Source organism: Leptosomus discolor, chromosome 8 (assembly GCF_034619465.1).
Source record: "Leptosomus discolor isolate bLepDis1 chromosome 8, bLepDis1.hap2, whole genome shotgun sequence".
Classification (NCBI taxonomy): domain Eukaryota; kingdom Metazoa; phylum Chordata; class Aves; order Leptosomiformes; family Leptosomidae; genus Leptosomus; species Leptosomus discolor.
The window spans coordinates 5,497,193-5,511,847 of NC_141398.1; the positions used below are offsets into that span (position 1 = coordinate 5,497,193).

General features: G+C 43.3%; 1 protein-coding gene across 1 annotated transcript; it reads right to left on the minus strand.

Annotated features, from left to right (window-relative positions):
* On the minus strand, positions 1-14,655 carry CAVIN4 (caveolae associated protein 4). Its single transcript, XM_086469511.1, has 2 exons — positions 14,245-14,655; positions 1-657 (listed from the first exon to the last, which is right to left on the minus strand). Exons 1-2 carry the CDS (start codon positions 14,653-14,655, stop codon positions 1-3), a joined length of 1,068 nt encoding a protein of 355 aa, XP_086325637.1.

A 14,655-nucleotide genomic window follows, 5' to 3' on the forward strand; every position in this document is an offset into this window, starting at 1 on the left:
TTATGCCGATTGCTTTAAGTCCAGCAACGGGACATCATCACCTCCTCCTCCTTCTTTTCCTTCCTGCTTGAGAACGACTTCTGGGATTTTCACCCCTTTTTCAGTTGACTGGGAAGCACCTTTTGTTGCACTATTCTTGTCTTTCTTTACCTTGGTGATCACTTCTGTGTAAGAGATTTCTTCAGTGAAGGGCTCTGCTGCTGCGAGCTCAGAGGGGATGTGCACATCGGCTCCCTGGATCCCCTCCTGGCCTTCGGCTCCTGTTCGTTCTTTATTTTTTTTGTGGATCTTGAAGGTCTCCTTCGTTGGGGCAGCTTGTGAAATGGTTTTCTTGATCCTTATCCCAGATTGTTTCAGTCTCTCTCCTGACTGCCTGATCCTCTCTCTCCTCTCAGGGGTCACTATTCTAGTTCGAAGCCTGTTGACCTTCTTGCCAAAATTTTGTCTTGTCTTTTGGATATTTTCCCTTGAAAATGCCTTTTTGATATCATCTATGCGCCTCATGCCTGATTTCTTGAACTGGGTCGCTTTGCTTTCTTCAATATAATATTCTTCATCAGAAGACAGATCATCAGGTGGGAAGAAATCATCCTCCAGAGTTTCACCTGCTGTCCTCTCTTTGATAACAGAGAGAGATGAAGGACACTCGGTTTCCTCCTGTGAATGAAAGCACAGAGTCATCTTCCAGCAAGTGTGTTTTAAAAGGGTTTCTGATTCAAGCATTTTATTTGTTGGCTTGTAGTTAATTAATCCTAACTGAAATACAATATTTTAAGAAAGTAAGGTAGGCTTGTACCATCGTATGTGATCTACACAGAACGGAACTGGCATAAGACACCTTTGCTAAGCTCTGTAAAGATATTATGCCTGATTGAAGATTTCTTTCCCATGTGGTTCTACCTGAAACCAATGAGTGCCATAGTTCTGTGGGTACTGGCTTCTAATGGTTCTCAGAACAGATTTATCTTGTTGTTTTGTGGGGTTTTTTTAAGCTTATCTGCTTCTCTGAGATTGGACCTACATCCATTGTTCCTCACTGATAGAAGTAGACATTGTGTAGACAAAAGAGACTCTTGTGCTTGTGTCAGCTGTACGCTCTCCAAGTGAGTGCCTCAATGATATGAGTAGCTTCAGCCCTTTACTCTCACCAAGACAATTGCACATTTTTGACTAATTGGAATTTAGTAAACATTTCTGTTGCTCCCCAGAAAGGGATGAACCCCAACATATTGACTTACATGTGCGGACAAAGTCAGTAAAGGAATGAGATGTTATTTGGTCAACCCAGTCCCATACAAATCACTCAGCACCTGCACCTTTGCTGAGGTGAACTTGACTTGTTCCATCTGGAAACATATGAGTGATCCTGAGCAAGTCCCTCTGTCTCCTCTGGTGAGTTTGGTGGCCTGTATGAGCGTGCAGTATTACTTATTTATATTATCCATATGATGTGTATTAGCAGCATGCTTGGAAGTGGTGACTATCCTAGGTATCTTAGCACTAGGAATTCCCTGCAACCTCTCCAAAGAAAGACTGCTGGAGACTCAAAGGTCAAAGACACAGAAGATTTCCGAAAGCTGTCCACAGTAAACAAATTATTTACCAAGAATCACTTAGTGGTTACAGACATGCAAAAAAAAAAGGGAAAAAAGCTTGTGGTAATGGAAGGAGAAGAGAAGGCTCCAGGGAGACCTTACAGCAGCCTTCCAGTACTTAAAGGCGGCTACAGGAGAGGTGGGGAGGGACTCTGGATCAGGGAGGGTAGTGATAGGATGAGGGGGTAATGGCTTTAAACTGAAAGAGGGGAGATTTAGATGAGAAATTGGGAAGAAATTTTTCTGTGAGGGCGGTGAGGCGCTGGCACAGGCTGCCCAGAGGAGCTGTGGCTGCCCCCTCCCTGGCAGTGCTCAAGGCCAGGCTGGATGGGGCTGGGAGCGACCTGGTCTGGTGGGAGGTGTCCCTGCCCAGGGCAGGGGGTTGGAACTGGGTGGTCTGTAGGGTCCCTTCCCCCAAAACCATTCTGTGATTCTATGATTTATCTGAACAGGGAGAATCTCCTAAGAGAGTTGAACCCCTGATCTGAAGACTACTGTCTGCATGGCCATCACAAATCTCTGGTTCAGTGTCAGTGAGTCACTTCTGTCTAGAACCAGTGGTGTAGGCAGAATAGGAACCTCATGACGTGTAGGAGGTGTAGGAGATGGACAATGCCAGCCCCTTCTTCCCTACTAGCTGTTGATGTGCGTGTGCACTTCTCCCAGGAGGAGCAGCCCTTTGGGGTAGAGCCAGGTACAACAACTATGTAAAACTTCTCTAAGCTGTTTCCCATCAGTACTAGCTACTTCAGCTGATCTCTAAGGCATGACAGTGTCTGGGCTCTACCCTTAGTATTATTATCTTAATGCAGCCAATAGGGGAGGTATTAGAAGTTGTGAACCTGTGAAGAATGGGTCAGGCTTACTGAATATTTTGCTGTGAACTGATTGCTGGCCAAAAAGATGTCTGTCGTTTTTCACAGAGACTCATTCGTAGCAAGTCATGTTTAATGTTATTTTACAGACTACTAGCAATATGTAAAATAAAATACATTAAGCTATTTGGCAGATAAAGCCCACTTAAGAGTCTGTCATCATGCCTTGGCTTCATTAAAAACCCTCTAGTAAAATGGTTGTTAATGCTTAGAAAAAATAGGGACAAATTATGTTGCATTGATTACAGCAGAATCTGTCTACAGACTCATCTGTCAAAATCAGCAGGAACAAAACTACAATGCTTTGGTAATAGTCATCTTCATTAACATGTGCAAATTAACATTAATTACATAAAGACTTCTATATATAAACATAATCCCTTCTTTTCTGAAAATGAACTAAAACACAGCTGGATAATAATTCTTCAAAGTTTGTAAATTACAGCCCACTCCTTCAGCTGAAATGGTAACAAAAATGTTGCCAGAATGACTATTCTGAAATTTCAGCACATACAGAAATGAACACAATATGGTGAATAGGGTATGCTGTTCATATGAAGATTACTTTGTAAAAAGAGAGAAGGCAGAGAGACTATTTTCTCTGCAATATTTAAGCTCTCTTCCTTTGGAAGAAGAACAAATTTTTCTGTACTTTTTGTTAATTATTTGCCAGATTTTTATTGTATTTAGCTTTATAGTCTATTAGCTAAAGAAGAGAGCGCTGTAACTTTCATACAGGTGCGTTAGAATTGAGACTTAGGAACAGTAACACGTGAGGTGAAGGCATTGTAGACAAGACACAGAGACTAGAGCTGCAGGTCCTGAGGGACATTTTTTTCATTCTGCTACAGACTCTGAGAATGATCTTTGCCAGATCTTGGATTTTCTCCTTTTCCTTGGTTTCTGCACACCTCTTGCAGAATCAAATGAAGCAAGGCTAAAAATTAGTGTGAGTTTCTATCTCCTCTCAAGTTTCCTGGATGGAAGATGTTACCAAAGTGGAAAGTATTAGTGAAACTGGCTAGTGTGTTAGGGAGGTTTCATAATAAAAATACAGTGATTTAGGCTCAGTAGGAGAGCTTTCTCATCTGCTTCTTTTCTCTGTCCTGCCCCTCTCCATTTCTTCTTTTGACTGGGTATCAGTGGGGTAGAGAGAAGAGAGGAGCTCATCCTCCCTAAAGCAGGAAGAATAAGTTTTAGCCCCAGGTGGGAAATAGATGGAGTACAAGCACATAGCTACCAGCTCATTTATAGATTCACTAAAAGCAAAGACCAACACCTGCTGATTTCAATTGCACAGGACAAAGCCCTGAACCAGGCGACAGCTTTCTTCTTGGCTTGAAAGCAGATGGGACTGGAAATAGCAGGGCTGGGCAGCCCAGTCTTAGAGGAGGGTGAGAAGGAGTTGAGCAATTGATGATGTTACTTGCAAGCTTTTGGTTAATATTCCACTTAAGCATTTGGCTAGGAAGGTGCTCACATCTGCCACCTCCACCTCATGGGAGGTTAGGGAGGATCTTCAAGCTAAATTTGTAAGTAAGTGCTCAAATAAAATGAAGATGGGAGATTATTGAACAGTAAAAAGATGATACCAAATGTCTTCAGGTATTTTTAACTAGATTTCTTGAGGAAAGAGGAGTCACATGGTCTGTCCATTGGTTAACACAAAGGACATGCGCTCTGCTTGCCCCGCCTACTGGCAAAACCCAAAGATGTGCACACGCCAGAACCAGAAACCAAGAAACAAATCTGTGGAAGCTGATCATTCCCCTGCCCTTTCATCACTCCTCCCAAATGGAGCACCTGGAGAGGGTGCACCCTGCAGAGGGTGCTCACACTGGTCCTGGTATGCTCATTGGCCATAATCTCCTGAAAAGTTGGTCCAGCACACAACACACTGACAACAGACCTGAACCTTTCAAAAGAAAACAATTTTTTTTCCTTCTCCTCCAAGAAAAAAAGTTGGGAAATCAGTGATGTGACTGGTTGATTTGGAGGTTGTCCTGCTTTTGTACAAAGGACTGTAGCACATACACGCTCATATTACCCAGCTCCCACCTTCTCACCCTTACATGGCCTCTCCACTAACACGTAAACATTTGGGCATTTTCCACCAATTTGAGAATGGAGCTCAGCTCAGACACGAAGAAATAAACTCTCTGCTGAGAAGCCGGCTGTGTTGTGAGTCATTCCGTCTGTCCTCCCAGCTGATGTCTGTCCTGATCAAACACACCATGGCTCAGGTACCCTGCTTGTAGATCTGGACCCGATGCTTTTGGCAGGTGAGGGGGGTGCTGAGAAGAGAGGGGAGTGTGTTATGAATGGGTGTAGGAGGGGAGAAAGGAGTCAAATTAGATGATGTGTTGTTGAAACTGGAAGTTTTTTTGGAAAAAATGCATGTGTGTGGAAGGAAATGAGGTCTGGGAGGAGGTTCTGCGGTAGCAGAGGAAGGACTGAAGTATTTGTTCACAATGGTAAGGGGAAAGCCTGGAGACCTCGGCAGCTCAGCCAGGCAGAGAGAGAAATACAGAAGCCACAAAGCGCCACAAAGCTTTAAGGTTAGTTAGATCCACTGCTTAAGAAACAACTTGAACAAACAAAACTTAAAATTACAAGATCATAACATTGACAGAGCCCTGGAACAGGCTGCCCAGAGAGGCTGTGGGGTCTCCTTCTCTGGAGACATTCAAAACTCCCCTGGACGCGTTCCTGTGTGACCTGCTCTAGGTGGTCCTGCTCTGGCAGGGGGGTTGGACTAGATGATCTTCTGAGGTCCCTTCCAACCCCTGACCTTCTGTGATTCTGTAACAGAACAATTGCACAATTCAGGAGTGGCTGATGATGCCCCTGGCACAGTAAGTTTGCTAAGAAAACGTTACAACCCTGAACTTTGGCTTTTCCTAGTTTTTGAGCATGTAACTTCTCACATGTGCCTAGCCAAAGAAGTTTCAGTTTTCAAGGGCCTGGCTGAACACATGAATAAACTTCAGCTTTGGTGAAGGCGGCCAGCATGGGCTGTATTTGAACTGATGGCTCTGGGGACAGCCAGTATTGAAACCCAGATGTTTCTCTAACACTGGGTTCCCAAGAGAATCTGTCCCTGTCATTGTCAATTTCTCCCTCTGCTCCCATTTCAGTTTAATTCAGAATTAGAAAATTTTCAAAGGCATGTAGTCTGTGTCCTTCACACAGGCCTCAAGGAAGGGATCACAGCAGTAGCAATTTTCTCCCATGGGATATAACAAGGCATTTATGAAGGAAGACTAACGCACCTGCTCCTTAAACTACACAAGGCACAAGGTGCAGACTCTTTTCCACCTCACAGAAACCTTAAAAACAGTAGGTAAAAAATCTTAAATGTGGCAATGCCCCTAATCAATGTTACGAGACTCTCAAGGTGGCGATGCTCAGAGAATTGAAAACTCAGGGGGAGGAAAGAGACTGTCTCAAAATGTGCCTACTTGATAACCTTGCCTGCCCTGTCAGGCTCCTCTCATCTCTGGGCAGGGAAGTGGCAGAGCAAACGGTTGAGCCGTGTCTCAGGTGCTTTATTGCAGAGGTGTCCCAGCAAAGCTCAGGTCAGCTCTAAAAGGACCTTTCGCTCTTACTGCTGAACGAAGGACCAAATAAGCCAAGGGGGCTGCTGGAAGAGGAATGTCACGCCTGCAGCAGGGTCAGTGAGGCTGTGCAAAAGAAAAAGGGTTATTAAAAAAATTCCCTCACAAACTTGTTAGCGGATTCTCCACTCTTTATCTCTGTAAGCACAGACGGGATTGATAATTAATAGCAGAAGTAGTATTATTTGCATTAAGAAAAAGTATGTTGCTAATTTAGAATCCACGGAATACACTAGATGAAGTAGTGACATAGTGTCACTTTAGAACAACACTTAGGCTTTAAGTACATTAATGTTATGATAATTTCTGTAATAATTTTATTATAATGCCATTTAAAAATAAAAAAATAATGGGATATGAGGGCATTTTAATGGATGTGGCCAGTTCAGGAGCTTTACTCCCCTTGTCTTTCATGCGTTTTGGCACACGTATTCTGAGTTTGTATTTCAAAGCCCAGACTGGGCTTCTAGAGTTGACAAGGATTAAAATAGATAATACATTGTCTTATGTGTAAATATGTGCTAGAAACGCTATGAACCACTTCTTTTGCATTCTCTTTTCAAACAGCTTCAAAGTGTAACTCTAACAAGCTTTAACAAAGGCAACTGTTATCAGTACTCAACTGTTAGCTAATTTCAATTAAAACTTTAGCAGAACAAAACTTTTTAAAAAACAAAAAACAATAGACAGAATGACCAATTAATTAATGGTATATATTAAAAATTATATATTTTATGTATATAAAATCATACATTGTGTGTATATATATATATATATATATATAAAATCAAGACTCAAAATGCTCCTAAAGAAACTGTTCACAGGAAAAGTACGGAAGAGAGACAGATGAAACTCCAGAACTTGGAGTCATTGTGTTGCACAGGGAAAAAAGGTCACGGCAAATGATCTTTCAGCCTTGGGATGTGTGACAGGGAAGGTGCAGGTGATGATTAACATAAGCGCAGATGGGACTGGTGATCACCTGACAATTCTGAAGCAGAGCACGAAGCAGCAAAATGGTCGAAGGCCACCCAGCGCCTGGTCTGGCGCTGCTGCCGTGCCTGTGACAACCAGGGACACAACTGCCTGGCAGCGTCTGGGCAGGAAACTGCAGCGCCACAACGTTTTAAAAAATCCTGGAAATTTGCATGTTAAATGAGTGATTTGTTATTCAAACCGGCAGCTGAGGTAAATCACTAAAACATCTCCTTGAAATTGCTCCCTAAATCAATACGAAACCGCTGATGAATAACCAATTACAAATCATTCAGTCCTTTTATGCATATTCTAACGGTTAGGAGTGAAGCTTTATAAATCTCAAGCGATCCCTTCATTTTTTCTGCAAATATGCCATTTCAAAATCTCTGCCATCAGGCCAAAAAGCTGCTCGGATGAGAGAGAAACAGGATTATTTTAAAAGGGCACCTAAGGGATTTTATCAAGTAAAGCAGATGACAGAGACTAAACACTTTAGCACGTAAGACTTTATGGCCAAGTGCTGTTGCTTATATTTAGAATTATTTTTACTTAATGAAAAAGCAGCTTGGTCAGAACAGTCAGTCCTCCTCATTTCTATTTCGTGAATCCTGGTACACATGCCTTTTCTTTAAATTCTGACAGAAATTCATTAATTTAACCAGGAGTACACAATGACTATAAAGAAACTGAGCTCATTCTCTCATTATCTGACTGCAGCAAGCTACAGACAATGAGCAAGCGGTTCCCAGTCGTACCACATCACTTCGAGAAGCCCTTGGCTCCAGGCCACCGCATGCTGCATGGAAAATTAAAGCTTCGCACCTACTTTGCTTTGCTATTGTGTTATGGAGCTAGTCTGGGCAATCGCTCTGCAGGTTGGTCTGTGGATTTGCAAACTGGTGACATTTTTCACTTCGAATTTATCTGTAGATACCAGCCCTTTGTCAGTGGAGGAGAAAGAGTGATCACAAGATGTGATAAGACAAAAAAATACGTTTGGTAATATTTGGATTCATTTATTCCTCACAAGGTGACTGCTCTTGCAAGCCAGCTAGAGCAGGGAAGTGCTCTCAGGTACAAGTGAAACCCAGCCAGTCATCAGGAGTTGCTGATCTTGTCTGCCCAAGCAAATTTGCCTGCATATGAACTCACTTCTGGACACCCTTTCAGCTCAGCGGAGTTGAAATAAAGTAGAAACTGCATCCAGAAGTAGATGCCTGCAACAGGTTGGGTGAGTCGGGCTCCGCACGTTTCTCTCTGCTCACTTGAAGAGACTCTACAGGCCAAATGTGCAAACATCTGCGTTACTGATGTGTAATGCCTGGTAAGATGAGTCCTGGCCCAAATTCTGAATTTGCGGTTAATGACTTCACAAATTCTTCACATCTGTGCCTGTGCTGTTCTGATCAACATTATTCCTGTGCTAACAGAATAATTGCAAGATTCAGCTATCTTCAGTAGTGCTGAGAATATAAAGCCCAACTGCGTGTCCCCAGAGCCAAATCTTCTCCTGGATATGTGCCTCAGGCACGAAGGGTGTTGCTGGAGACACGGTCAGCCACAGCTCCTGTCGATAAGTCACTCCAGGCAGCCTCTGGGACCGTGGGGGAGAGGCATGACATAGGAGGCTCATGGTGTAGCCACGCTCTTCTGCTGGCTTGCAGACAACCACAAGCAAAGCCCTGAACAACTGCATCCAGTGCAAATGTGAATTAAGATCGGTTGTTTCCACCACTCAATGTTAATATATGGAGAAAAATCAATGTCAGCCCTGAGATGACAGCCCGTCCTTCGTGAGGATCACCACAAAGGAAGAGGTCTGTGGACTCCAGTTACACCAGATCAAATGGTGCAGCATCAAGTTTATAATCTACCGGTGTAGCATCAAGTTTATAATCTGCTGTGAATGCAGCTCTGTGAAATATGCAGCCGGTTTCATTTTAGGAACACAGAAATGGCCGGACAACTGCTTTTAAATCTTTTTATTTTTTTCCTTTCTCCTCTTTCCTTTTTAGGAACACGCCCCTAGAACTACCGTTTTCCTTTAGCTGATTGCAAGTGGTTGATTTTTCCTAAAAATCCCCGGTAATTTACGATCACCTTGGCTGCCTGCAGTACTTCAGCGCGGGCTCTGCCGCCGCGCCAGCGGCTGGCTGCGCAGCACGGGGCCAGCGCAACGCTTTGAACTGAAGGACCGGGCTTGACACTGCAAACAAAGGACACTTGCTACACTCTCTGACAAAACCATTGGGTTTCTTTTATTCTCTGTAATCTCAGCAAAGGCAATTACCTGTTCCAGCTGTAAAAATATTTATAAGGTTTATGCCACAAGCCTCCAACAAAGGCCCTGTGTTGGGCTGCTGCGGCCTCTGTGTCTGAGGCCAGCCCTCTGCTGTCTCAGGTAGTCAACCTACGCCACCTTTTCTCCATTAATTTTTCACACTCCACTTTAACAGCAATTCAGGTTTTCTTTTCTCCCCATGGGTTCTAGCAGAAGGTTTTGTCCAGACCCTCACGTCTCCAGGACTAAGAACCCATTTCTGCTTTCTAACCTGAGATGACTCATGGACAGTTTTCACCCATTTTGTATTTCTGATGATGGTCTTTACTGGACTCCTCATCCATGCCCCAAAGTATGTACAAATGACAATCACAACCCCTCTGAGCCTCTTGCTGGACTAAACCATGCTAAGACCTCCTGGTCTCCTCTCATGTACCACAGCTTCCCATTCCTCTGATCAGCCTCATAGCCATTTTCCAAACCTTTTCAGCTTGAACACAACTTACTTCAACAGGGGTGATCAGAGCTATATGTGGTAGTCCAGGTGGGCTCTGAAGTGTCTTGGGCAAGGGCACTGTCAGCTTCTCTACCACTGCTGGAAATATCTTGCCTGAAGCATTTCATGCCCGCGTGTCACCATTTTTTAAGAGCCACACCATCAGGTGGGCTCTTGGCCATCCTGTGAGCACTCAACACACCATTTTCTGTCCTTTCCGAACCATGGGGCCTCAGAAGACAAACTCACAATGCGGGCTTCTGCCAAGTACAGGAATTGACCCTGTGCGCACTTAGATTAGCATTATTCCAGCTCTGAAGATGATTTGGTTTCTTGTCTATATTTCTTTTTCTGGACTGACAGCTCCTCATTTTGAGCATATTTTATTAGTATCCACACCTTTTTCTGTGCCAAGATCTTTAATGAAAATATTACACTGTTGACAAAGACAGTCTTAGGAGCAAACCCTTTTAGAAACCCATCACAAGCCTCACTTCCCATTTCAACACAATCCACTGACATCTGTTGTTTTTCCAGATTATCTGTTACGAGGTAAGATATCAGGTACATAAATATGAGACAGGATAAGACCTCTCATGTTTCTGTGAAACAGAGAAATGATCAAATATGAATTACCTAGCACAATCTGCTCTTGGTGAGCTATTTAACTCCACGGTGCTAACAATTCTGTTCTGGGCAGCTCCTTCTGAGCCTGCCATTCTTATGCCCAAATAGTATCAGGTGAACGGGCAATGGTTCAGATAATTTGCTTTGTCTTTTTTTTAAATAGAAGTGTTCTATTTGCTGCCTCTCATGTCACGATTGCTCTCACAGGATTTTCACAGAACAGCTGTAAGTAAACTCCGCGCCGATGGATGGCGAGTTCTTGCGCTCAGTCTTTCAGTGGCCGTGTTTGCAACCTCATCTCTTGAGCTTGTGGCACCCTGACCTTTACTGCCACTTCGGATGGAAGTGCTTCCACTCCAGATTTTGAGATTATTGTCCCCATCTCAATCTCACCATTTTTTACTGTCCAAGCCATTATGCTGCAGAAGGACAGTGGTCAGGAAAAGCCACTTATATTTTAATTTATTTATGTATAATGTGAGCAGCACACACAAGGTGCTTCTGCTAGCCTCTTCCCGTGTGTGCAGTGGAGCAATCGCAGGGCAAACAAATCAGTTGTAACATGTCTGTGTGGGCCAGTCAAGCCATAACCTTACTTGGTTTCTGACATGTCCACTAATTTTAAACGTCAGACAGCAGTGAGTGAAACAAATGCATGTGTCCCTTCATGGGAAGTTGTTACTCATTTATGGTGCTTATCTAATATAATAATAGAAAAGAGCCCAGTAACTGTGACATGGAATTCCTGGTGCCTGTATGCTCACATTCAAAGAGGGACTTGCAGAACATGCAAGAAAGCAAATGAAACAAGTTCTTTCAGGATTAAAAAAAAAGAAAAGAAAAATCTCCTTTAATTTCTGAATAATTTAGTCAGAATGAGTGAAATTGTTAGATGCTCTTTGACTGCAGAGGATCGATAGCTCTCATGGCTGGTTATTGAGACTAACCTGAACAGAAGTGAACACTGACCTGCACAGCCTATGAAGTACTTTGCTTTCCCTACTATACCCTTAGGCACATAGCACTCCAGGGTCAAAGACCTCACTAGAAACTCTGAAGTAACGTGGCATTTTTAATCATGCAATCAGCCTGGGGACAAGAGCTGCCTGCTACCAAATCTTTTCCTCAACTGCATGGCCTTTTAAAAACGAATGCTCTCAATTTCCCTAATCATCATGCTCATGGATGAGCACTTTGTCTCTTTTTAATGCGAGGATATTGCCAACTCTTTTCATCATAGCTGAGGTCTCTTGGGACAATCTCCTCCAGCCAATGATCCTTTCCAACCTGCCTACTCCTTCTATCAGTGATAAGATCAAAGCTACTCACTTGAAAGAAAATCTTTAGGGTTTAATTGGTGTTTCCCTTTTCCTCATATGCTGATGTTCTGGCAAAAGTTAAAACTAAAACCCACGTGCGCTCACCCACGTAGGCATTCAATGCCAGCTACGCATGGGTCATTGGCTCCATCACAATGTCCCCAATGGTCCACCAAGAAAAGAAAATCCCACTACAGATGAGCTGTCACTCAAAACTATCAAGTAAACAACTTGGTTACACCCATTTGTAAAATATAGTGAAGGGAGTATGCGGATTCTGTAGCTATTAACAGACTCCCACTCATTGTAGCCAAGACTCAGTCATTCAGGTCTTGGCACACCAGCAGTATGCCTACACTGGTGTAAATCAACAGTGTGAAAATCACTGCACTTGTGAGGAAGAGACTTTCACAAGTGTGCCTGTGCCTTAAATCCTCAGCACACTCTTGGCTACCTAGCATGTTCCAGTTTTTGTGGAGTTATCATCCTCCAGAAAAGTGTTAAATGTTGGCTCTTAGAGGGATCAGCATATCTGCTCCTCCTCTGTGCAAGAGGGAAAAGGTTCTCCAATCTACCTCACAAAAGGCTGGCAGTTCTCAACTACCATGGGAAGAGGAATCTACAAAACAGCAGTCAAAAATGCTGTTTCCCTTCCTGAAAAGTGCCACCTAAGAGTTAAACATACAGAACAGGGCGCGGGTCATTCTTGTCCAGCAAAACCAGCAGAGTTCAGGAACTCCTACTGAAGGTGATTCTTAAGAGAAAGTACACATCATGAGAGCCACCTTTTGTATGAAATATCTGAAAATAGCAACAGCTGTTCCTTATAGCTATGTGTAAATCCATTTTCACCGTATTTTACTGCATTTTAAAATAAGCAACAACTCATGTCTTGCTAGGAGAAAAAATTACATTATGTAATGGGTACTGTTTTAAGAACAAATATTTTGAAAGCATTGATTCTGCTGCAATCATTATGGTAAAGGCCCATCAATGAAATGGCATTATGCCATTAACCACAGGAGTCAGAGATATTTATTGCCTTTAGCTGGGAAATGATTTGCAAGGAAAAAGTGAAAGTGCCTGTTTTCTACTCCATCATGATGGTGCAGCTTGCAATAATTGTAATAATAGGCCAAATCGTGCCCATGCTTTCTCCTGAACATCCATAGTAAGTCATTCAGTTAGAAAAACTGGGAGGCACAATTTGGCTGCATATGGTGCTAACACAACATTAAAGAGGTAACTTTTCCTACCTTCAGCTTTTACTGTTTTAGAGGCTTTTTTACCTATTTTTTCCCGGTAGTTGAAAACGAAGTCATTAAGAAAGCTAGATTATGCAGAAGGATTTGTCAGCTGTATACAGCGGTGAATATACTCAGTGAAAGACACAGTCCCATTCATTCCGAGCAACGTTATTTATGTACAAACAGATGCAAGACCAGGGTGTAAGGCTGGGCACCGTGTTACTCACGAGGGCTGGTATTTTCAAGAACGGCTAATGATGAACAAGGCTCATTTGAAAGAAGCTTTGGGGACTCACTGGTATGAATGAGAAACTATGCTTCTGGCAAAAGATTAAAGACTCTTACTTTCTATTGACTTGGGGAACTGGGAAGTTTCAGCAAATGGCAGGATGAGGCCACCAAACAAACAAGTTTTACAGCACTCGCTAGCAAGTGAGAGACCCCATGAACTGCCTGCACTGCTCACTCGTATGCATGTAGGTGAGACCATGTAATTTCATGCAGCTTCTGTTCAAACACAATATAAGAACAATGAACGTCCTACAATGAGGTCAGTGAACGAAAACGTATGACTTGTTTGCCCAATGTGACTGGAAGAACAGTGCTGGGTTAAACCATTTCAAAAGCAGAGCATGCAAGTTACTATTTGCTGTCACGAAGGGTTTATGAGTTTGAGCTTTAGTTTGTGCATATACTGCTATAGACAGAGACAATGAAAAAAGTCCAAATTTGTCAGCAGTATGAAAGCCTGGCTAATGCTGCAAGTTGAATCAACCACATGCCTTGAAATTAATGTTAGAAGAAAGTCTGTGTTCCAGGGAGTCTGCAAACACTTTTGCTATTTGTACTTCTACCTAATACGGAGAAAAAAATAACAGGGATGAATGTCAGGCATGGTTTGTATGACAAGATTTACAGGGGCTGCCTCATATTACCTTTCAGATAGGCAACAAATAGTCCTTGCTGATCTGCAGTTAATCTTACACGACTGGCTCAGAAACCTACCACCACTAATAATAGACTGCGTGTGCTGCCATCAGTGGGTTCACGCTGAAAGGCACTGAGAAGCACAAGTCAATGTTAAAGAAAGCATAAAATAACTCTCACGTTGGACAGACTGCGTCGTTTGGTTCATTAACCGATGCCTGCCAACGGCAACCAAGGAGATGGCACAATGACAGCACTACAAGAAATGAGGCTCGTGGTTACCTGATAGATTACGACCCGGAATTTGTTTTTCCTCAGCATCTCCTCTTGTTTGGCTTCCACCTTCCGCACGCTGGCGCTCTGCCTCTCCACACGTGCCCGCACCTCTTTCACGGTGGAGCTGACTTTGTGGGTTTTCTCCAGTAGCTTGTTCACCGTGTAGCCTGTATTGCCGTGAGCCTGGGCAAGCTTTAAAATGTCAATCTGTATGGTCTTGATGGCGTTTTCCATCTCCCTGTGCCTCTCCTCTATCCTCTTCTGGCTCGCCTGCACGCTGTCCACGATGTTGGCCACTTTGTCCAGGACCGTCACGATCGTGTAAGCTGCATCTTGTTCTTCTTCCTCCTCGGTAACGCTGGAAAGACGGTTTTGGTGGGTTTTGTCAGCCTCCGAGGTGATTTCGCGGCGATCCAT